Source organism: Myodes glareolus, chromosome 7 (genome assembly GCF_982192425.1).
Source record: "Myodes glareolus chromosome 7, mMyoGla1.1, whole genome shotgun sequence".
NCBI classification, from domain to species: Eukaryota; Metazoa; Chordata; class Mammalia; order Rodentia; family Cricetidae; genus Myodes; species Myodes glareolus.
This window is the reverse complement of record NC_142032.1, coordinates 3,586,502-3,610,387: the sequence shown is the minus strand read 5'-3', so window position 1 is coordinate 3,610,387 and position 23,886 is coordinate 3,586,502. Positions and strand designations below refer to the sequence as shown.

The 23,886-nt window shown below is 43.0% G+C and overlaps 1 protein-coding gene across 1 annotated transcript in view; it reads left to right on the top strand.

The window, feature by feature from the left end:
• Window positions 1–23,886, top strand: part of Atrnl1 (attractin like 1) — a 542,404-nt gene that overhangs the window by 433,341 nt on the left and 85,177 nt on the right. The window contains exon 28 of the mRNA XM_048424018.3: window positions 14,680–14,794. Coding sequence (XP_048279975.3) covers window positions 14,680–14,794 — 115 coding nt within the window. The remainder of the gene's footprint in view (window positions 1–14,679; window positions 14,795–23,886) is intronic.

Sequence of the window (23,886 nt, the reverse complement as noted above, 5' to 3'; positions counted from 1 at the left end):
CAAACCCTTATCCATGCTAACTAAAAGATGGAAGAGAATATCTAAATTAATACAATCAGAAATAAAAGGGGGATATAACAACAGATACTGAGCAAATCCAGAGAATCATAAGAACATATCTTACAAACCTGTGCTTTAATAAATTAGAAAATCTGAAAAAAAATGATATTTTTTCTTGTAAGGTACCATTGACCAAAGTTAAACAAGATCAGATAAACAATTTAAATAGACCTATAACCCCCTCTGAAATAAAAGCAGTCATTAAATGTCTCCCAATGAAAAAAAAAAAAGCCCAGGGGCAGATGATTTTAACAGAATTCTACCAGACCAATACTCCTCAAGTTAACACCAATACTCCTCAAATTATTTCACAAAATAGAAATTTAAGGAACATTGGCAAATTCATTTTATGAGACCACAGTCACTCTGATACCTACACCACATAAAGATTCAATAGAGAAAGATTTACAGACCAGTTCCCCTTATGAACATATATGTAAAAATACTCGATAAGGTACTTGCAAACCAGATCCATAAGCATAAAATGATGCTGGATAATCTTTTAGATGTGTTCCTGTATCCAGTTTATGAGTATTTTATTGAGAATGTTTGAATCTGTGTTTATAAGGCAAAATTCTCTGTAATTTTCTTTCTTTGCTAGGTCTTTGTATGGTTTATGTATCAGGATGATTGTGGTTTCATTAAAAGAATTAGGCAATGTTCCTTCACTTCCTATTTTGCAGAGTGATTTGAGAAATGTTAGCATTAACTCTTCTTTGAAAGTCTGGTTGAATCTAGGCCTTTTTTTTGGTTTGAAAAATTTTAATTATTGCCTGTAATTTCACTAACGGTTAGAGGTCTATATAAATTGCTTATCTTGCCTTTAATAACAGTGGGTTGTATATATTAATAAGTGTATTAATTTCTTTTTGGTTTTCCAATTTGGTAAAATACAGATTTTAAAATTATATTTTTTTAATGAGTCTCCTGATTTTCTTGATGGCTATTGGGACATGTTTCTTTTTGTCTCTAATTTTATCGGTTTAGATCTCCTCTCTCTTTTAGTTAATTTGGCTACGAATTTATCAATCTTACTGTTTTTCTTGAAGAACCAATTCCTTATTTCATTGATTCTTCATCCTGTTTGTTATTTTTATGTTACTGCCTTCAGACCAAGCTTGATCCATTTGTGCTCTCTGCTCCCTTTGACTGTTTTGTTCCTGACGTCTCAGGTATTTTGTTGAGTTGTTGATATGAGATATTGCTATTTTTTTTAAATGTAGGCTCTTAGTACTATGAACTTGCCTCTTAGAACCACTTTCATTGTGTCTCATATATTTGATATGCTATGTTTTTATTCTCATTCAATTCTAAAAAGTTTTTAATTTCCTTCTTAATTTCTGTCTGGTCCCTGTGTCGTTCAGCAGTGAGGTACTTGGTTGGAGCTCATACACCTTCTTTCTTTTCTGTTGTTGCTGATACCCATTTCCGTCCATGGTGGTCACATAGGATGCATAGTGTTATTTCCATTATCTTGTATCTGTTAAGACTTCCTTATGTCCAAGTATGTCATCAGTTTTGGAGAAAGTTCCAAGAGTTACTAAGAAGAAAGTCTATTTGTGTGTGCTTGTGTGAGATGGTCTATAGATGTTTCTAGGTTCATGATATTTGTAGCATTATTTAACTCTGACATTTGCTCTGTGTAGTTTTGGTGTGGATGACCTGTCTATTGGTAAGAGCTGGGTATTGGATTCTCCCTCTATCAGTGTGTAAGGGTCAGTGTGTGACTTTTGCCATCATAATGTTTCTTTTACGTACTTGGTGCCCTTGTGCTTAGTACATAAATGTTAATATTTTTAATGTCTTCTAGGTAGATTTTTCCTTTGATGAGTATGTAGTGTCCTTCCCTATCTCTTCTGATTAGTTTTGGTTTGACATCTATTTTGACAGGTATTAAAATGACTACACCAGCTTGCTTCCTAGCTTCATTTCCTTGAGGCTGGCTAAGTCCCTTTCTCAGCCAATGAGAATTTTTCTTTACAATCTTGAACACTGTAGTAGTACTGGGGTAGTCTACCTCCTTGGGACTGAGCATCTCATCTTCACAGCTCACAGCACAGGCCTTCTGCAGAGAGCCTGCCTCTTCCCATCTCAGGGCAGCTGAAAGGCCTTCTGAAGACCCATCAGCTCAGACACAGGCTTCTGCATTGCGGGTGGTCTGCCCTCTGTCAGCCTTCACCTTTAGCGTTCACAGATGCTCTTCCTGCAGCTGCTTGCCTATAAACCTTCTTCACACATCTCAAAGAGTCAGAATCTGTTGCCTAGGCAACCTCACATCCAACACAGCCTGTGCCTACCTTCTTAGAAGCAATTACTAGGATTTCCAAGTTTATTAGTGTTATTATCGTAGGATGATCACAAAAATTCATAGTTAAGTGAGTTTCTCTGCTGACTTTTGCCATTTTATCCAATACTTTTGCTTACTTCTCAAATGTTTCAGTCAACATTTCAGTATTATGCCAATATGATCATTTCCTAAACGGTGGAAGAAGATAATGGGCAGGCAATGTTGCCTGGCTTCTCTAGTAGAGCTTAGTCTGTGAATAGGGACAGGTTTGGTTCCCCGAAGTTGTCGTGAAAACTTACCACAAACCTGTGGCTTAAAACAACAGTTACTTGGGCCAGACGCCTGAAATTAAAATGTTGGCAGAATGCCCTGAAGGAGAATGGACACTTTGCCTCTTTCCTGGCTGTGGTAGTTGATTTCTAGCAGACCGTGGTTGTTCCTTCCGGGTGGACTCGTTTTTCTTCATATGACATCTGTGCGGTATCTCTGTGTAGCCCTTCCTCTTAAGAGCGTGTTAGGTCTATCCTACTCTGCATGATTCTTCAATTAATCCTAATTAATTACTTCTGAAAGGTCTGCGTCGGTCAGCTTTTTGTTGTGGGAAAACATATAGAAGGAAATGCATTTGGCTCACAGTTTTGGATGTCTCAGTCCATATTGGCTCGCCCCATTGCCATGACCAGTGGTGAAGCCCAAGACCACAGTCAGAAGCATGTGGTAGAGACCATCCAGGTACCACAAAGGCCAGGAAACCAGAAGGGGAAATATCTCCTTTAAGGGCCACCCTAGTGACCTCCTTCTTCCAGCCAGGCCACTTTATGAAGTTTCCACACTGCTTCACAGCCTGTTGAGCCATAAATTTATCAGTGAGCTAAGCCGCAAAGCCTTAAGCCTTAGAATTTAATGACCTTACAAAGGCCTTATCTCTGGGGGTCAGTACTTCAGCTCTGAGGCTGGGGTCAGGCAGTTTTGAGATCTAAACTGTTAAAACATATTTCCAAACAAGGGAACATGCTAAGATTGTGGTTGGTTTTGAATTTAGAAGAGATTTAATTCATCACAGACCAAAGGAGAAACATTCAAGATTTACTTCCTCCTTGATACTTGTATTTATGCTGTTGGTATCTTAATTATGCTATTAGGCTCTTTAAAGAAAGCACACTGATCCAGCTGTGTGCAGTGAGCCACACCCAGTGACAGGAAGCTCCTTGAGGGTTAATCAATTAGATAATTACTATCACGGGGGGGGGGGGGAGAGAGAGAGAGAGAGAGAGAGAGAGAGAGAGAGAGAGAGAGAGAGAGAATTTCTAAAGCAGCAGGGTTAAAACTAGGGCAAGGATCATTACACAGACTCTGACCATTAATTTTTAGTCATACTGAAAACAGAAATTTGAGATTAAAGAAAAGAGCTTTGGAAAGAGATTCTGTTCACTCTTCTTCGCTTTCCAATACAAGTCGTGATGAGGCCGTGGTGTGTGCATGGTGAAGTCATGTGAGGAAAAGCCCCAAGGGAGTGAAAAATATATTTAGTTTTGACGTGTAAAGATTCCACATACTTCATGTCATGAGCAAGCATGAAAATACTGTCTTCTGGATTCAACTGAGCATGGGGCATGTACTGTGTGCCTACGGGAGAGCACCGTGACCTTTTAGAAGCAGAAAAGAACCCTCTGCCTCTGTCGTCTCCCATCACTCATTCCTATCTCAACCCAAGGATATCTTAATATACATTATATATATTTAATATGTATGTACATACATGTATATATGTAAACACATGCATATTTGTATGTATAATCGGGAGAGTGGCAGGGAGAGGCTTCCTGGGCAGTGAGAGGTATTAAGAACACATCTCAAAAGCCATTTCTGAGCGTACCTACACAAACTATTCTCCTCTCTGCTGTGTAACCAGGAAGATTTCTGTAGCCTGTGTATCTCTAAGAGCCTTTACCATAGGATGTTTTAACATTTGCATTGACTTCTGATCATCTACCATAGAATAATGTCTGAACTTGGAACTCACTTTCTACTTTAACTCAGACACTAGAATACTGGTCTCGTTCTTTGAGACCAAGTTAAAGACTATAAAAGCACCCAGGAAAGTTAAGAAGAAACTTTCACATATAAAGCCCCTGGCTCCCCTGCCATAGTTCACCAAACCAAAGTCAGGGGAGGGAAATAGAGTTCGTGAGATTGACCCTGATGAAATTACTGATATTCAACTAATTTTGAATAAAAAATGCATTTGTAAATTATTCAATCTATTATAAAAAAATAAAACCTGTTTGGGGCTAGCCACTTTTACTTATTCATGTGTTACCTTTTATAACCCCCAGTATAATCTCACAAGTTAGGTTTTATAATCTCTGTTTTCTGTATGAAAAACTTGAGGCACAGAAAAGTTAAATAATATGCCCAAGATCACGTCCAATTTAAACCTAAGTTTGATTCATATGCAAAAAGTCATTTGCATCCAATGAAATCTTCTAGACGTTATAGTATGAATGTTTCCAAATTCTGTTATTCAGGTCTTGAAATCGAAAACTCTAATCTGCTCTAAGATCTCAAGGGCAGGGGATTGTTACAAATCATGGTCTGTGTGCTTGGGAATGTTGAAGCTAGGCAGCACTTGGAATGATGTTGGTGGGAATAGCCATATCCATAGCATCGGGAGAGGTGAGCGTGGAGAATGGAGTCCTTGAGAAAAGGGTTTCAGTCTGTGCATCGCCGTTGTGTCCTGTGGAAAATCATCGGTGTTCCTCACTGGCAGCCGCACAGTGCTCACTTGCCTTTATGTAAAGAACACATAAGTAACAAGTAGGATGGTGGTGGCTCCTGGGCGGGGTGGAGGGACACAGGGGAGGCAGGGTCACTCTTGTGCTTCTCTGTTCTTGCAGCGCGCAGTGAAAACTGCTCTCTGTAAAGCTAACCGTGGGTATCAAGTATTAAATTCTATTTATTTTTTTTTACGGTCTAGATGAGAAGCAAAGGAATAGTTGTTGATTTTACACTCCTTCTTAAATGCTCCAAATAGTGCGACTGTGGTCTTTGAAGGGCTAATGTTCGAGTTTCTAGGGAAACCTTCATCCAGAAAGGCTTGCTCTCTCTGTCCAGGCGAGCTTTACTCTGACATGCTGATGCGCATTTCTGTACAAGTTAAATAAGCTCTTTCACTCAGAATTTTGACCATGTTCTTCTTACTTATAATAGGTTGTGATTGCTGTAATAATCATAGCAGAAAGTCATTTATTATGCTGGATCTATTAACATTTGATTCCTCATTAAGAATATTGCCAAATCTGCACTTTGATTCTTTCTGCTGACACCTAAGTTTTCACAGTGCTTCTTGATTTACTCTTAGAGTGGAAGTTTCAGAAGTAAATGTTTTCATTTAATGTATACTAAGCCTAACAGATTTCATTGGGGCTCAGTGATTCCTGAGAGGGTTTGCAATATCACTTTCGGAAGGTCTGTACATCTTGATACACTGACCAGGCCCCATTCCAGTGTCTCATCTCTCCCCCAACAGACAGTCATTACCCCAGCCCTGGCCAAGAAGAGTTGGAGGGAACTGATAAGGGGCCTGGATTTCTTGAAGTAGTCTGGCTTCTTCTCTCTTTGATTTTTCAAGACAGGGTTTCTCTGTAGCTTTGGAGCCTGTCCTAGAACTCACTTTGTAGACCAGCCTGGTCTCGAATTCACAGAGATCCACCTGCTTCTGCCTCATGAGTGCTGGAATTAAAAATGTGTGCCACCACCATCTGGCAGTCAAGAAAAGTATTCTTCTCTGGCCTCTTCTCTCTCTCTACAGGACAATTCCTAGTATGCATCCCTGGGACTTCTAGCAATTTCTTAGACAAGCCATCTGCATTGCACCCCTCTGTTCAAATTTTCCCCTTCCAGAAACCTCCACACTTCCTTGCTTTTCTGGCTGTCTCTTGGTCATCCTTCTATGCTGCCTCCACTCCTGCATTCAAGGCTCCTTGCATATGAACAGCACATTCCCCTGATACTGTAGCCTAGCTACAGTCAGCTGTGAAGGGTGCTGGCCGCACCCCATCCAACACTACTCCAGTACCTCCTCTTTATCTTTTAAATAGAATCATCCTGGCAGCTGTGTTCCTAAGGTGACATTTTGCATTCATGACACAATATGCTTTGAATAGACCAATCTGAAAAACCACAGCATGACTTAGTTTAACTTCCTGTTGCTGTTGATTAATCTGCTCCATACTGAGGTTCTCCTCGTATCTTCCCACAAGATGCAGATATTTGCCTTGCGTACAGTTTTGAAAAGAGAGAAGTAAGCATGTAAACCTGCATGCATTCATGACCACCTGCTCATTGTGTACATCAAACACCGCCTTGGCCTTCAGTGCAATAGTCTGGTCTGTGCAGCACATGAGGCCCACAGATAGGAGCCCTGATCAGAGTGGAACCTGCTGTGGATACACGGGACCCGTCCGCAGCAGGTCTGATTTGTTGGCGTCGGGTGTGTGTCTTCTCAGGGCAGAATTCTAGCGCTGAACTTCTTAATTAACTCATTGAAGCCTTTAACAAATTCCTAAACTGTCACTTTGGCTTCAGAAAGCTTCCTTTTGAGTTGATGGAGCAGAGAGCTGGCTGGGTGCTCTTTTCGGGCTAGCTGATTCTCTGCGTCTGTGGATAGCTACATCAGTTCCTCTACTCCTCGTCAAAGCACTGTGCGTAAGCCTCCTTCAACTTCATCTTACCCACCAGACGTCTGAGACAAGAGAAGTGGTCTGACCAAGCTCACACTTTGATCAGAGAACAGCCAGAGCCCAGACACTGGCTCCTCCTTTTTCCTCTCAGCCCCAGCATGACTCCATTGGTCTCTGAGGAAAAGTAAACTACTCCACTGAGATAGAGTGCGAAGGTCCCGGAGTAGCCCAGGATGGCCTACTAGTTCCCTGAAGGTAGAAAGGGTTGAACTGGGGCCTCTAGAAATGGACGGCACTGGCTTCTAGTCTAGGCAGCAGGACAGCACAGCGAAGGCCCAGCCCTGAGCCTGAGCAGGGTGGGACAGTGACTGGTGTGGCTCGCACACTGGGTTCTCATTTAGAACCATTTTTACGGCCAAAATAGATGGTCTCCATTTTCAGATTCACACATGAAGCATGGTGGTTAAATTGCTTTTGTGCAGAGATCCTAAGAAGACTATGGATTATTAAAATTCTACTTATGGCAATTCTTTCATAGATAATCCACGTCAAGTGTTTGAAAAATGCTACCCAGAATCAATTTTTTAAAGACGACCTGTTCAAAACTGCTTCCTACCAGCATTCATAGTCATTAACCAATTCAGACAAAGCTCGAGATGGCCCTGCCTCATTTTCTTTCTGGCACCTAAACTCCTTGGAAGAACTGGCAGTAACGTGTCTGCTTTCACAACTGAGCCTCCTCACCCCCACTCCCTGACGTGTAGGAAAAAGCAACATTCAAGCAAGCAACATAGAATACTATAGATTTGAACCTCAGCATGCATGAGTGGCTTTAAGGGTGTGCGTATCTCTAATAAGAACAGAGACACAGGGAGATGTTTTCACAAAGGAAAATACTTAGTGTGGTGTGAAACTCAGTGACAGTCAGGTCCTTCGGCGCCTCCAACCCGTTCTGTGAATTTGGGGTTGTTTTTTATTCTTTTACCTGTTCCCTCAGACAGTTCTTTACTCCCTCTGAACTGACCTCTAGAATGCTTTGGCCTTGTTTCTGAGGGTGTTCCATCAGCTCTGTTTGTTTTGTTACTGTGAATTCTCCTACTATATAAAGCCAGCCAAAGTAATTTTTTTCATTTATCATTTCATATAGAGGGAAAAGTCAATCAGTAAAGAATGTGGTTTCCAGCCTCACTCTTTTTTCAAGACTGACAGTGAAATCTGAGAATCTGATCTTAGCATCTGGAACCCTGGGACTTGCTGATCTTATGGAATCCAACATATTTGATTAGCTATGAATCTAGCTACTGCACTGACTTAATTCAAGGCTCAGTAAATTCATTCAGTTTTATTAATGTGACTAAAAACTAAATTTTCTATCAATCTAAGCAATCATTAAGCTGCAAATACCAAACCGTTCATATTTATAGATAGGTCTGCATTAAACACTGCTAACGTGAAATCCAAGGTTGATTAATGTTCAGTTGTTTGCTTTTCTAATAATTCACTCATAGATCAGATTGGTATTTGTGAATACTGTCAGACTATTCTCTCCCTGTCAAAACACTCATTACTGCTGACAGCTATAACATATCCACATTAATCCTTTATTCCTTGATTCAATTTTCTAATTGCTTTTTTGGCTTGGCATGCGATGGTGGCCATTCAGGTCCATGTGATCTATTCATCATAGCATATGAGAATGTCTCTAAATTACAGCGACCATTAAATGTGCCTGAACAGGAAAAAGCATTAGCAAGCATTGGAAATTTTAAATTTCATGATACTTAGGCATAGTACTAGGTACTGCTATGTCAGATATTCTAGAGTTTATCCATAAATCATATACATCATAGTCACAATTTATTAAAGGGGAAAGGGACCCTAAAGGTCACTCAGCCTACTGGTTCACTTTACATTCAGGGAAAGTGACTTAGGAACACACAGACCACGGCAAAGCTGACCCTGGGATTTGTTTATTCTTAATGCTCATTGTGTGTTTTTGTGACTGCGTGGATGTGTGTGTGGAAGGGTTGTTTGTGTGGGGGTGGGTGTTATTGTGTGAGGAGGTGTTTGTGGGGGGGTGTTTCTGAGTATGTTTGTGGGGGTATTTGTGTGTGTTTCTGTGTGAGTTTGAGGGGGAGTGTGTATGTTTTCTGTGTGTGTTTGTGAGAGGAGTGTTTTTGTGGATGTGTTGGTGTGTTTGTGTGTGTGTGTGAGAGGGGGAGAGAGAGAGAGAATCTATTGTATGAAGAAAACTTTCATTAAAATCTTTAAATAATAAGAAATCATAACTAAAATAATGTATGGAATTCTCAAAGGATTAATTAAGATATTTTTAAAATAAATGAACAGAGATATAGATAAAGATATACACACACATAAATCCTCTGCTGGTTTCTGCTCCTCATAGCCAACTGATAGAATAAGAGAAACCTTGAATTTTGAAAAAATGTACTCTTAATAAAATCGTATATTTAGAACGTAGAGCAGCCTGGCAATATTGTGGCTAGAATTTCAGTTGAGAGCTTATATGTTCAAATCTGATCTGCCCCTGACTGCCCGTGCCACGTGGCAGTATCAGCTGACCTCTCTGAATTTGCTTCTTCATCTATGGAGTAGGAAATGGCACTCTCTCCTAGTTCCCAGCACTTGTTTGTGGTTGTTTCTTTATTGTCCCTCTAGAGCCGTTCATTGGATACTGTCGTGTCGTGCTGTTGGCTGATTGCTACCCCCGTGACAAGCTTGCTTGCTCATACCTTCCCTCTTTTACTCATATGGTATCCACCGCAATAGATGATAGACAAGGCGAAGACCCACACAGGCCTGGCCTTCCCGGGACCTCATGGACACCAGCATGTACTTCACTACCTGTAACAAAAGATTGAGAGACACTCTCCCCAAGTCAGCGTGCTGCTTGGGCATTTCGAAGGGAAGAGTAACTCCAGGAGCTCAGTGAAGAATAAGAAGCTCATTTAGGAGTTTCATGTGTGGTGGTACACATCCGTGACCCCCAGCCCTGGTGTGTGTGGTGGTACACATTCGTGACCCCCAGCCCTGGGGTGTGTGGTGGTACACATCCGTGACCCCCAGCCCTGGGGTGTGTGGTGGTACACATCCATGACCCCAGCCCTGGGGTGTGTGGTGGTACACATCCATGACCCCCAGCCCTGGGATGTGTGGTGGTAAACATCCGTGACCCCCAGCCCTGGGGACTCTCAAACAGAAAGACCATGGCTTCCAGGCCAGCCTCTACTTCACAGCAAGACACTGTCAAAAAACAAACAAACAAACAAAAACAAACAAAAAAAATCTAAAACTTGGATTCAGCTCAGTGGTAAACAATTAATATTGCAGGTTCAGGGCCATGGTTTGCTCCACAGGCCCATGGCAGGATAAAATGAAAGATGGAAAGACGGAAGAAAGACAAAGATAGAGACACAGAGGGAGAGAAAGAGGAAGGATTTGTTCTTCAAGAGCTGGATCAAGTGGGATAGAAAAACCACCATCGTCCTAACCAGAGGTCAGTAGCAGGGAAAGTACTGGAAAGGAAGTAGCGGGTACCTCAGACCGGGGACAGCATCATGGTTAGGGGACGCTTGATGTGGCTTTGAGGGATGTCGATCATGAAAGTAACCACTGTAGGGACGAAGTTCTGGACCACGGAAAGATGGTGGACTAAGATGAGCCATTCTGGAACTAATAGCAGGAGCTGAACAATAGCCCTCCTGTCGACGGAGGTAAACCCGGTTTACAGATGGACTGCGTTGTGACCGAATGCCCGCGGATACCATCCTGTGCTACAGACCGCACGTGGCAGCATCCGGGTTCTTTCTGACCCACAGACATCCTCTGTTGGTTGGCAAGTATTTCAAAATATATTACACACACTTCTAGCTTCGATCACCATCTTAATAGTCTGGTGTGAAAACATCAGATAGTCTATAAATCCGGGCCGCCATGCCATACAGGACTTCCAGAAATGGCCTCCCTGGGGTTTCTAGCAGGCAAAATCTTTACCTAGCTTTGTCTGTTGGCATGTTCTAAGCCTGCAGGTACTGACACCACAGTAGTTTTCAAGATGGATCCCTGCCTCAAATGCCAGTCTCACTTTCAGAGCATACTGTGTTTTAAGATATACCTTGAAACTATTTGTGATACCAGAAGCTTCTCTGGTAAATTGTTTTTAATAACTAAATAAGACTGGGGAGGCTTTACTATAACACTTATGACCCATCATAATGGCGATGTGAAAATAAGTTCTGTAGTTTGAAAAACCTCCAGCAAACCTCACAGTTCCGTGTGGGTGTTGCGTGTCGGGTGCCTCTGAAACTAGGGCTGCTCGTTACCTCACCATGGTTGGTGTGTTCTCAGATGGGCTTTCGGCAGCAAACAGGAAAATGCCTTGAACTAAATCCCAGCTGCCGAGTGCTGCAGGTAACAGACCTGAGCCTTATCTACTCCCAGGACTGACGTGGAGGACCCACGATAAATTACAAGGCTCTGTGAGCATGTTATGTCATTGGGAAGGGATTGTGATTCACGGTTTTTCACATACAACTGACAAACCTTAGGGTATCCAGAATATTATCATGTGTAGCATGTTGCCACTTCCTTTTGTAAAACTCAAATGTTATTTAGTGTTTCTCTCCTTTTTTAACGTTTAAAAGCCCACATTTAAACTGATATTTGTCACAAATTCTTTCACAATAATTTTTAATTATGTGAATTCCTTCCAGAAGTGTCAAAGAACTGGCTAGTAACTAATATTTTAAACATAATGAATAATTCATGTTTTGCTAATATCCTTCTATGAAAATTATTAGAGCTAAATATAGACAGAGTTGTAAGCCAATTTGGTTTTAAAATAGAATTATAATCTCCTTTTACATAGCTTACCAGCACAAAGAGGTTTTTAAAAGTGCTTTTTACATGATCCCAGCAGAACCGAGAGTGAGAGAATTAGTCTGGAATGTTCTGGACTAGGTCTGCTCACATAATTCCCATTCCACGGTCGGGCTCCCTGCGCCCTTACTCCTCCCTATTGCAGGGTCTCTGAAGTTTAGAGTTAGGTGATTAGGCTCTGGTCCACCAGACACTTGCAGTTAGATTTACAGTTTGCTAATTTTTCCTTGAGTTGATGGTTTTGATATTTACTGTCTTTCCTGTGGGGTTAGAAAGTGGGAAGGTAGCCTGGCCACAAGACCGACTGATGAACTCCCAAACCACTCATTTCCTAATTCCCACCCCAAACCAAACTAATTCTCAAAAATCTTTAGTCTCATTCAAATTCTGCTGTTCTAGTTTCTGTATTCAAATTTTTAAATGGCTTTGGATAAACCAAATGTGTTGGTTGTTCCACTCAGAGTTAGAAAACAAAGTAACAAAGATAGCATTTTCGGTTCCTACCTAACATCAGTTTTTCTTATCTACAGCGAATGAGATTTTAATATTTCTAATAAGTTACTGTCATTTAAACCTGGAATTCATTTTACATTCTCTTGGTGTATTTTAGAAAATTGACCTTTACATATATTTTGCATCTATTAAATTAAAATACATTTCAGTTGCCTAGAAATATGGTTGGGAATTCACGGTGTCTTCTATGTTAGTGTCGCCATATGACAAGCCTATTCTCTAAATATTTACATCACTGGGTAATATCTATGTATTTATGCTAATTCTAACTTAACATTTTCAAAACTTAATCTGTTAAATTAAATGTAAACTTTTAAAGTATCAGCCTGTAGATCTTGTAACTTGGTGGAAGTCAAACAGCATGGCCGCTCGCATTATCTGAAACATTTAATGCCCTCTGCTTCCCATTCTGACCACTTCCACCTTTATATTGAAAACTTCCAAAATATATCTATAGGACAAAAATTTTAAACAAGAGATTTATGTAGCTATAAAAGGAGAAATACTTTATAACCACATAAAACCGTTGTAACCGGGAACTCAGTCTAAGTTTTACATAAAAGGGAACATATTTTATCTTTAATGTCTCATTAAGCTTTCTGGAAATGGCAATATTCTAGAATATTCTAGGTGAATGACTACATATGTCTATATTTCTTCAAAAGTTCAAATATTTTAAGTAGAAAAAAAATCTGAATAAATCATTTGTTCTAATAATTAAAGGTATTTTTGTTATTTCTTTCTTCTAATTAATTTTGCCTTTGCAGAAATGCCTCTTTGACATCCTGCCGTCTCCCACCTGTGATTCTTCAAATAATGTAGTCCAATCTGAGATTCCTAGGCCAAGATGAAAACCTTTATGTCTCAAAAGTCTCATTATTTATTTTTAAACTCAAAATATGTATATATTGTGTGTAAGTAGGAAAGGGGTGAGTGTGCAGGCATGTGTCTGTGTAGTAGTGTGTGTATATGGAGAGCCTGTTTGTCTGTAAATGGGTCATAGGCCACTCTTAAGAACGCAGACTCCAGAGGTAGCTACCTGAGATACACGCCAGGCCTCTACTTCTTCCAAGTTATAGAGTTTATAGTTGCTCCTTGACTTCCTGGGAGGTGGGAGCAAACATCTTAACACCCCAGACAGGAAACCAACAACAGCGCCCCCAACATTTCCACCCATCTAGTTTAGAGGACCAATGAGTTATTAGATTACTCATAAGCGTGCAGGGGGGTCAGCTGGCCAGGGTCCCCCCCCAGCACCCACACTACTTGTGTCCTTGGGGAGAGTCTTGTGAAAATAGTCTGTTTCAGGAGCTTCCTGAAACTTGTAAGTCTCCCTTACTTTCTGAATCTTTATAGCTTCCTACTAATTTGGAGGAAATAAAATCTACACAAGAACCCTCTTCAATATTCTCTTCTTGTAGGAATCATATAAGACTTAACCCAGATAATATATGCAAGGCTGTGAAGCATCTAATTCATAGTAAGACATTACTGTAATGTCGTCATTATCAGTTTTAGCATACTTACCATATTTCTGCCCTGTTGTTTATACAAGTGTGTTATTGCTGGACAGTTATTACATGTGTGTTTCATTAAGGTAATGTAAAAGGCAAGCCACTTTACACAGGGAGCTCTCACTTTTATATGGGTTCTCCTCAGTCATACACAGAGACAAAGGGCAGAGATGTGGTCACCAGGTCAGGTGGGGGCAGAGAAGATCACATAGGGCAGTGGCCATAGACCTGGCCTGACGAGGTGGCTGAGTCTGGATACCTGCCATAGAGCAGGGGGGCTGATGTGATGACGTTATGTTGTTTGATGGTACCATGCCCATAGTGTAGACTTCACGAAGCGATGGCACTTCGCTTGACCTTAGCAGTAATGTCGCTTCTGTTTGGTGTATTAAACAAGCATACATGGAAGTAACTTTTAAAAAGTAGCTGTACCAATGGGATATTTGGAATTGTGATCACTTAATTAGATAAATCAGGTTATGTGGCACATCACTGATGAGAGGAAAAACCAAAGATGCTTAGCTTTGTGATATACCAGCTGGTCTATCGTAGTGAAATATGCTCACGTCGTCACGTGAGGGCTCAGCTCACATCCACACTGTTCCAGCCTTAGGATATCACCCAACGCCTAGTAGTGCTCACTGACTGAGGGACAGAGGAAATGCAGCGGAAATCAGCCATGCCGGGTCACCTGTGCAAACTTACCGTGTCTTTTCTTTTCCAGGGCACACCTAAGCCTATAGCCATTGAACCCTGTGCTGGGAACAGAGCCGCTGTCCTGACAGTGTTTCTCTGTCTGCCGAGAGGATCGTCGGGCGCCCCACCCCCTGGGCAGTCAGGTATGACACACGAGCTAACCCGAGTTAAGCAAACTTGATTGAGAAGAAGAAACAGCTGCGCTAAAGACACTGTCAGGCCACTTCCCAGTTTCTGATTCAGAACGTGGTAATGAAATCTTATTAGCGCATAAACTGTCACATGAATACATACGTTCTGTGCTTTGACATTCCCCAGTGTTTCCTGTGTAAACATCTGTTGATGCATGTGTATTTGTGCAGTGTGGCGTAATCCAGTTGCTGTAAGGACACTCGCTAGCAAGTGAACAAGTTCTTGATGCTCTGGGCCCCCTTCTTTTTCCCAGTATGTATGGCTATAGGGAGCCAGATTGTAGCTACGGTGAACACTTTGCGTCTGTGGTATGGAGCCCACCCAGGGGACTGTGTGTTTAGGCACTCGGTGGCATCGGGAGGCCACAGCTTGTTGCAGACACCTCCGTGTGAGTGGGATCTGTTGTCCCCCAGCCCAGACAAGCGGGCTGATCGGCTAGTCGCTCTCTTTCCTGCAGATGAGCGCACTGGGTCCTCTTCTGAGTCACCGAAAAGTATGTTTTGGCTTTGGAGATGATTGTAAGTATGGTCTTGTGGTTTCCTCCTAGCTGGGATGCCGTCCATCCCGCAAACACACTGGATGTGAATGTAATCAGTAGTCGGATCACATGCACACTCGCCTCTCTGTTTACATGTGATAGTCCATCGACCCAAATTACTTTGTTTATATTCTGATTGTCTTTTCTGGTCAGCTCTTCAGGGAATGAATGGTTCTGAGAAAGGGAGATTCCAGATCTTTCTCCTCAGTTCCCTTATACATTAAACAAACACCAGGGTCCTGGCATCTCTCACGCTGCAATGGAATGCTTACCTTCCTACTTACCTTATCTTTGCTCACTCCCCGCCTAACTTTGACCTTGATGTGGTTTGTGTGTATCCCCAAAGTGGAAGCTATACCACCTTACACCTTTTAACGTCTAAGTATCCGTGCTGCAAAACTACCCCGTGTGAACAGTTCCCGACAGCCTTCGACCCCCTCATTACAGCACTCTTGAGGTAGTCTTACTGCCAGAATTTCTCTCCCAAGTTCAACAGTAAATGTTTATTCAAGACAGAGAAAGAGAGAGAGAGAGAGAGAGAGAGAGAGAGAGAGAGAGAGAGAGAGAGATCCTGTCTGCACCTTCTCCAACACCAGGTGGGTGGATTTGTTTTTCAGCTCTGCCTGGGTGCACAACAAGTGGAAGGCGGAACGCTTTGACACTGGTCGGATGAGATGGATATTTATAGGGCTGTGCCCAGCTAATGGAAGCATTGTTTTAGAGCTGGAATGAATTCCAAAACAAATACCTCAGTAATGAAAACGAGCCAAGGTGACATAGACCAAGGCTGCTCTCGAGCCTTGACAAGATGACTCACTGATGGGGAGAAAGTCCAGGCAGCTGCCAATACCCCGTCCGTCCCTTCAACCTTTGGAGTCCTCTCAGTAGCTGTGTGGACCATTGCTGTGGCCGCGTGTTCTCACAGGAGGCACCGTGGTTCCTTGCGATGACGCTGCTTTTGCGCTGTTATTCACACGGTGCTCCCCCTGTTTTTCCCATTTGATCCCCACGGCAAGGCTGTGAAGCAGGTGAATCAGCACCCCAAGGGAGAGGTGTTAGGTGTGGGAAACACTGTGTTTCTATGCTCAAGGAATAGTTGGAGTGGGGAAGGCAGGGGTAGCGAGCAAAGGGAAAATATTGCAGTTAGCATCCCACCTGTAGCAAAGAGCCTGCTTCTTTATCATTAGCAGCCCACATCTTTGTGAGCTGGAGCATTTGAATTGACAGTGGCGATGTCCATAGGGCTGCTCTCGGTAGAGAGATGAGACATTGAAATAGTACACATACTTTCTCCAGAGCCTGGAAAGGGAAGGGTGTGGTGTGTGTCTGCATTACTCAAGACAATCTTATCACTTCTTGTTTTTTTAAGAAAAAAAATACCGAATAAATTTTCCCAGGTATTAGAGGAATAAGGATATTCCTTGATTCTATCCTTTAAGGGACAGTGCTATCTACTGATGGCCTCCTTTGAAATAAATGATATGCCATGGGTGGATAGGGTTTTGGCTGATTGACAGGATGAAGCAAGAGAAGGAAAAGTGTCAGTGGGGGATCAAAATGTGCTAGAACACATTCATCCATTATGTCCATTATAAAATTCAACTTTGCTGGATCATTGATTTGGCTAGAGTAGAATAACAGTCTCGTGACTGTGCTGGAATGTAGAGTCTAGGTGCCCTCAGGACAGTCACCCTTCCTGGACCTGTTCTTGCCCATTCAACATACCAGTCAGACCGTCACAGACCCTCTCCATGAAAGCAGTCATACACACGCACACACACACACACACACACACACACACACCACTGAATCTTCTTTGGTTCTGTCCAGATTCTTTCTCAAAATTGCATTTAGCACCTGGCGATGCATTTGCCGATGTGTGTCTAGAAGCCCCCTCTAGCAGCCCTATCCTGCAGGGGCAGCTGGTGATCTTATGGGACTTAAATGTGCTTGCCTTGATTTCCATAATATTTAATGGGTAGCGGTGCTTTTTTTTTTTTTTTTTTGCATCTGTCTTGAAAATGTGAACTGCCTCTGGCCTTCATCTAGTCCGAGATCCAAAGAAAAGCTGCACATTTGACCTCTGGATTACTCAGGCACTAATCATTTTCTTGGTATTATCTGTTCACTTTTTGTTAAACTTACAAAGTGATGGGTTCCATTGGGACATTTCTATACAAATATGATGTCATTAAACTTTGTTCTCATTTGCCCTCCACAGGGTTTTCTTTCCACCCCACCCCTGTCCGATTCCCTTTTGCCTGCTCTCCGCACATAGATTCCGTACTCTTTCTTGACACCCCCTCTTTAGACTTCTTCCTAATCTGCCAGGTTTGTTAGTGTGTGAATGTGTGTGTGTGTCTCTGTATGGTGTCTGTTTCTGTGTCTGTGTTTATGTCTGTGTTTGACTGTGTGTATGTTTATGTATGTCTCTTATATGTATGTCTCTGTGTGTTGTTTTTATATAATGTACATAAGTACTCATGAGTAATTCTCCCTTAGGTGGCTCAGAAGTTAAACATAAGGTGTTAAATGGCTTTGTGTTTGTTTGTTTTGGGTGTCAGTAGAGTTAGACTAATCAGGTACCTGGCTCATGCAGCAAACATGCTGCATCACGTGTGTTTCCTGTGAGCATGCCTGCCAAGCACACCAAGCTCTGAGATTACTGATCAGTACTGTGGTCATGTGTTCACCACGCAGCCACTCTCTCTCCTTGTCTCACGGTTGCTACAGAACCTGTATTCTCATGAAAACAGCACACGTTAAGCCTCTCTGCTGTGTGACACTAAACCATGCTTGTCTCAGACCACTCAGGCAGTCCTGTCCCCAGCATTTTAGAGCCACATTGGGGTGAATGTGGACAAAGTAAGTAGACCTCTTGAGAAGCACAAATTGAATAAGATAATGACCACTGACTCTCTGATGGAAGACTCTGGATCCCACAGTTTATGAATTCTTCCTAATGAGAGGCAGATTAATGTTCCTCACTGGGTTAGAAATCCCAGGACCCCAAATGTCCACAGCTGGAATGGAGCAGTGTGTTTCAGCTAAAAATCAAAGTTTTTGTACCACCCAGTCTCATGGATGATTTCTTTTAAAGATTTTGTTATCGCCGTGTATATGTGGTAGCGGAACAAACATGCAGCACAGTACATGAGTGAGGTAAAATGACAGCCCTGGGGTTTCTTCTTTCCTTCTTCCTTTATGTGGTCCCAGGCGTGAACATAGGTTGCCAGGCTAGGACAGCAGCGTCCTCAGCCTGTGAGGGATTTCTGATGTTAATAAGGCAGATACTGCTAGGATGTCTGAGACTGTGATGTCTCACTTTCAGTTTAGACATCGGGGCAAGCTGATGAGACTTTTTTACAATAATCTACAAGTATTGCATGAAGTTTACAATGATATTCTAGCCAATATCATTGATGTATTTCCTGTTAAAACAATGACAAAGAGACCTTTAAGTTAGAAGAAGAGAGAACTAACTATCTGGGCCAGCCACTGTATTAGATACACACACATGCTTGCACACCCATGCTCATGCACGCCCACACAACGTATGTACACATACACACCACGAGCACACACATGTACACAAGCATGCTTACTGTTTGCAGTCCCTTTGTGAAGCTGCCGTGACTCTGCTTCTTACCTGAATCCCCTTTGAGATTAAATGACTTGACCAGACTCAATTCAGCCAACAAATGAATTTAGAGCCAGAATTCAAACCCAGAGTTTTCTGCTCCTCAGCCATGAGGGGCTTCTAAATGTAGCCCTGAGTCCTGAAAAAACAAAGAAACAGACAAACTTAAATCTAGTCCAGAAGGTCGTGGAGGGTCTGTGCGAATCCATGGGCTTAAGAGATCAAGCCGGGTTCATTGGTCTTTGCTGGTGATTTCACCACAAAAATTGGATCAAATGTAAACATGTGCTGTCATGCCCTTCATGCTGGGACAGGCATGGTTCTGTGTGTTCTGAAACAGGAATGTCCAGGTGCAGGAGAGGAATCCAGCATGACAACTATGACATCAGAGCTCCCAATCCTGACTCTGCCACTTGTTAGCTGTGTCATTTACATGTGACTGGGCAATATTCTGCAGATTCACATGCCCACTATAGACGGGCTGGACAGCTCTACTACGAACTGTCCATTTGGTCATGTAGCATGTTCTTCCGGTTCCCCATGACCAACTAGGACTCTTTATTTGCCCATGTACCTCTTGCCAGTGACAAAAGTTGAATTACTTCTGTCCGAGTCAGCGTCTCTGTTACTGTGAGGCAAAGCAACTTGGAGAGGACAGGGATTATTTCAGCTCACACTCCATCACTGAGGGAAGTCGAGGCTGAAACCTGGAGCAGGAACTGAAGCAGAGACCATGGAGGATGCTGCTTACTGGCAGGTTCCCCTGTCTGCTTTCTTGTACTGTGCAGGACTAGGGGCCCAGAGATGGCACCACCCACAGTGGGCTTGGTGCTCCCACATCAGTTGCTATTCAAGCAAATACCCCATAGGCTTGCTTAAAGTAAAATGATGGAGGTAGAATTTTAGCTTGTAGCAAGTTGATGAAAAAAAAAACCTAGCTAGCACAGTGTCACTTTTAAATTTCTCTCTCTCTCTCTCTCTCTCTGTGTATGTGTATTTGGAGTCTCTTTTTTGAGAATTTAACATGAGTACTGCCTTTACATAATTTCCCTCCTTCTCTTCCTTCCACATCATCCTGTGCCCCCTAGCCTGATCCCTCTTAAATTCATGGCCTCTCTTTTAAAATTTATTACTTTTACACTCAGAGTAGGTGGTGTGGTGTGGTGTGCGGTGTGTGTGTGTGTGTGCGTGTGTGTGTGTGTGTGTGTGTGTGTGTGTGTATAAAACCAGCTGAGTCCATTTAGTGTTGTTTTTATGTCTATGTGTTTAGGGCTGACCACTTGGGATTGGACCAGTTGGGGGGTTCATCCCTGAAAAAGACTGATTCTCTCCCTCAGCAATCATTAGCTGCCTTGTGAGATTTCTCCCTCCATGGTGGCATGTCTGCTGGTGCTGTCATTGTCCCGGTCTTGTGTAGGCAACCATAATGTTGAAAGTCTGTGGGTGCAGCATTGTCTCTGTCCTTAGAGAACAGGTGTCTGGAGCTCTGGCTCCTTTGTCCCTCTGTTCTCCCTTCCACGATGTCCCCTCAGCTTTAGGCACAGGGGATGCAGATGTTTGCATTGGAGCTTGGCACCCATGGTAGGTTCTCTAAATTTTGACCTCTTAGAGATTCTGTGACAGTCCTAGTCTGCTGCAAAAGAAAGGTGTCTTCTTGATAAGGGTGGGAGCTACTGTTCTCTGTGGAAATACGGTATTCTACTGTTTTGGGAGGTGGTGCTAGTCAGCTCTCCTCTAGTTAGTTAGGGCTACAGAGCCAGAGGTGCAGCCCCTCCTACTGAGAGGGCTGTAAGTCCATTTGAACAGCTGTTGGTCTCTCTCGAGATGTAAGCGTGACTATCGTGCCTCTGGGGCGTCCTGCCTTGCTGGTCACTGTGACCAGCATCACAGCTGAGGAACACTGCTGCTTTTCTCCCTCGCCAGCTTGCAGCGCATCTGTGGTACTGTGAGAGCGAGTCTTCCGGGAGAGGCTCCTGGGTCAGATCCCGCTCAGCGACTGCAAGTACTGTATCCAAAGCGCATGGTGCCTTCAGCAATGGAGCCTTACTCCTGGAAGGCAACCGAGGGCAACGGCAGTAGCCTGTGTGGTCTTGAAGGCTTCTTGGACCCCTTTAACAACTTGAAAGTCTTCTCGTGCCTGGTCCTTGGGCAAATTTTAAATATAGCCTATAGCTCTTGAAGAAGTAGCATCATCTCAAGTATCATAATTTCATTCAAATATGTATGTGTATAATATTTAATTTTGTCAGTACATGTAATAATGCAATTTCGCTGGCTTTCTAAAGCTTCCTCCATGTTGTTGTCCCCCACCTACCCACTACTCCCAGCTAAAGCTCTCCCTCTGCCTGTTCCCCTTCACGTCACCCATGTCCTGCCCCTTTCTAGAGCCCCACCCTCACCCCATGGTCATGGTCCCTTTTTATTTTCCTGGTCTCTGTGGTACTCCAGATTATATAGTCACATCTAAAGTTTTGGATCTAGGAACCGCAAACATGAGGCGTTTGCCTCTCTGGGTCTGGGTTACCTCCCTCAGTACAGTGTTCTCTAGTTCCATCCGTTTACCTGTATGTTTCATGAGTTTACTTTTCTTCCCAGCTGAATGGTATTTCATAGCATATATGTGCCACATTTTCATTGTCTGTCCATCAGCTGAAGGACATTTAGGTTGTTTCTGTTTCCTGTTATTGTGAATATGCATAATTCACAATAATGTGAACGAGCATCTCTGGAGTCAGGTATGCTTTAGAGACAGATTCACAGATGCTGGATCTCGGCGACACACCCTGTCCTCTCAGATTCCCCTTTCTAGAAGTCTGTCGGGTGTTTGTCCTAGCAAACTCCCCCTTTGTACTTCTGCCACTATTTCTTCACGCCTGTGGAGATGCTTCTGTTGATCATCTTAGCACGCTGTAGGAGAGGGGGCAGAAGTAAGAACTAGGACTGCTAAATAAAATGCATTATAAAAACCCAACAGGTTAGTTGCTTTTATCCTCAAATGCAGTATTGCTCGTAGCCAGCATCTGAGTCTGCACAAAGAAAAAGTGTGGCTCAATCAATGACAGAATGCAGCAGAGAACCCAGGAAGGCAATTAAATAAGAGCGAATGTCTAAAATTGTTGTTGTTAATAAATACTACACTGTCTCCAAGAATGTCTGATATTCCGATGGCCCAAACCCCGCTGCAGGAATGGTTTTCGCCTCTGCAGAGCTCTGGCTGTTGTGAATCCACTTGCTTTTTCTGCTCACTGCAGAGTGTTTAGAACTATCTGCCGTGTGCTTGGGCAGGCTGCAACCTCTGCAGATGTAAACATGACACAAATCATCATGCAAATAAACCCATAATTTAAAAATGTGCAAAGTGCAATGAGCAAAAGGTGTGGAGGTGGGAATTACAGAGATGTCTGATTGCTAAGCCTGCTGTTTGTAGAGTGATCATGGAGTAATGGCTGTAGCATGAGGAAATGATGCCCGTTCCGATGCCCTTACTCTACCCACAGTCCACCACAGCTCTCGTAGTGTCAGACTGTTAAATACTCCCCACCACCTCCTCGGCTTCTGGAACCATTTGCATCCCCTGGTGTTCTACCCCTTGACCCATCTCAGGTACCTCCTTAGAATGTAGGGAGAAGCCATGGTTCCTAAACTCCTCTGGCCCTTGTGGACAAGAAGGCTTTCTGTTCTCCTGGGTCCAGTCTTAGCAAGTCTCTGGGGTCCTCTGCATCTGGTTAGGATGTGTGCTTGTCTCCTGGTCCTGCAGCCGTCACCTCTCACGGACTGAAGATCAGTCTCTTATTGGCTCTCCAGTTGTTTAGATGTAAAAGTCAAAGTCACCCTGCCTCCTGTAGGCCCATTCCTTACTACCTCCATTCTTCTCCTTCTCCTTGCTTGGTCTCCTCTCTCTCTCTCTCTCTCTCTCTCTCCCTTCCTCTACTCTCTTTTGGATACAGTAGTCCCAGAATCTGACCCCCACAGCAGACAGAACAGACCTTGCTTTTCCAGTCTTGATCCACCATGCCTTTTCCACAGCCTGGGTTTCCGCCAAGGGAAAGTACCACTGTTAGCATCATGCCCCCTCGCAGATCCCCAGAGATGTAGCCCAGGGTGGGCAACCCTCCCTGTCACTGCTCAGCAGCCTCTCTACCTTGCACCTACAGTCCCTTGTTTGACCCATGTGTTGTTAAAAAAATGGTGGGCCACTTCCTGCCACCCGGCTTCTGGCTAGCTTTACCTGAAATAATTACACAGAAACTATATTCATTTGAACACTGCCTGGCCCATTAGTTGTAGCCTCTTATTGCTAACTCTCACATATTGATTCAACACATTTCTAATAATCTGTATCGCCACTTGACTGTGGCTTACTGGGATGAGTCTAACCAGTGTCCATCTCAGAGAGGAGAGCCATGGCATCAGCCTGACTCTGCTTTCTTTCTCCCAGCCTTCTGTTCTGTCTACTCCGCCTATCTAAACTGCTGTCCTATCAAAAGGTCAAGGCAGTCTCTTTATTTAACCAATGAAAACAACACATAGAAAGAAGACCCTCCTACACCACCAATGTACACAGCAGCATGAGTGACGGGGCCCTCACACAATCGCTTTGACTCTTAGGCCTGTTTCTTCACCTATTGTGTACAGAAGATGACTAAGTAGAGTCCCTTGTTGTGGCCACTGTAATTCTATACCTGCTTGCTTAGTTGGTTGTTCCCTTTTTATTTTTTTATTTTTTGACACAATGCCTCACTGTGTATCCTGAGATGGTTTCAAACTGGCCATCCCTCAGCATCTGCCCTGCACATGCTGCAGTTACCTGCATGTGCCACTACACCTGGCCCGGTGCGGGTTACTTCCCTACAGTTCTGAGTATG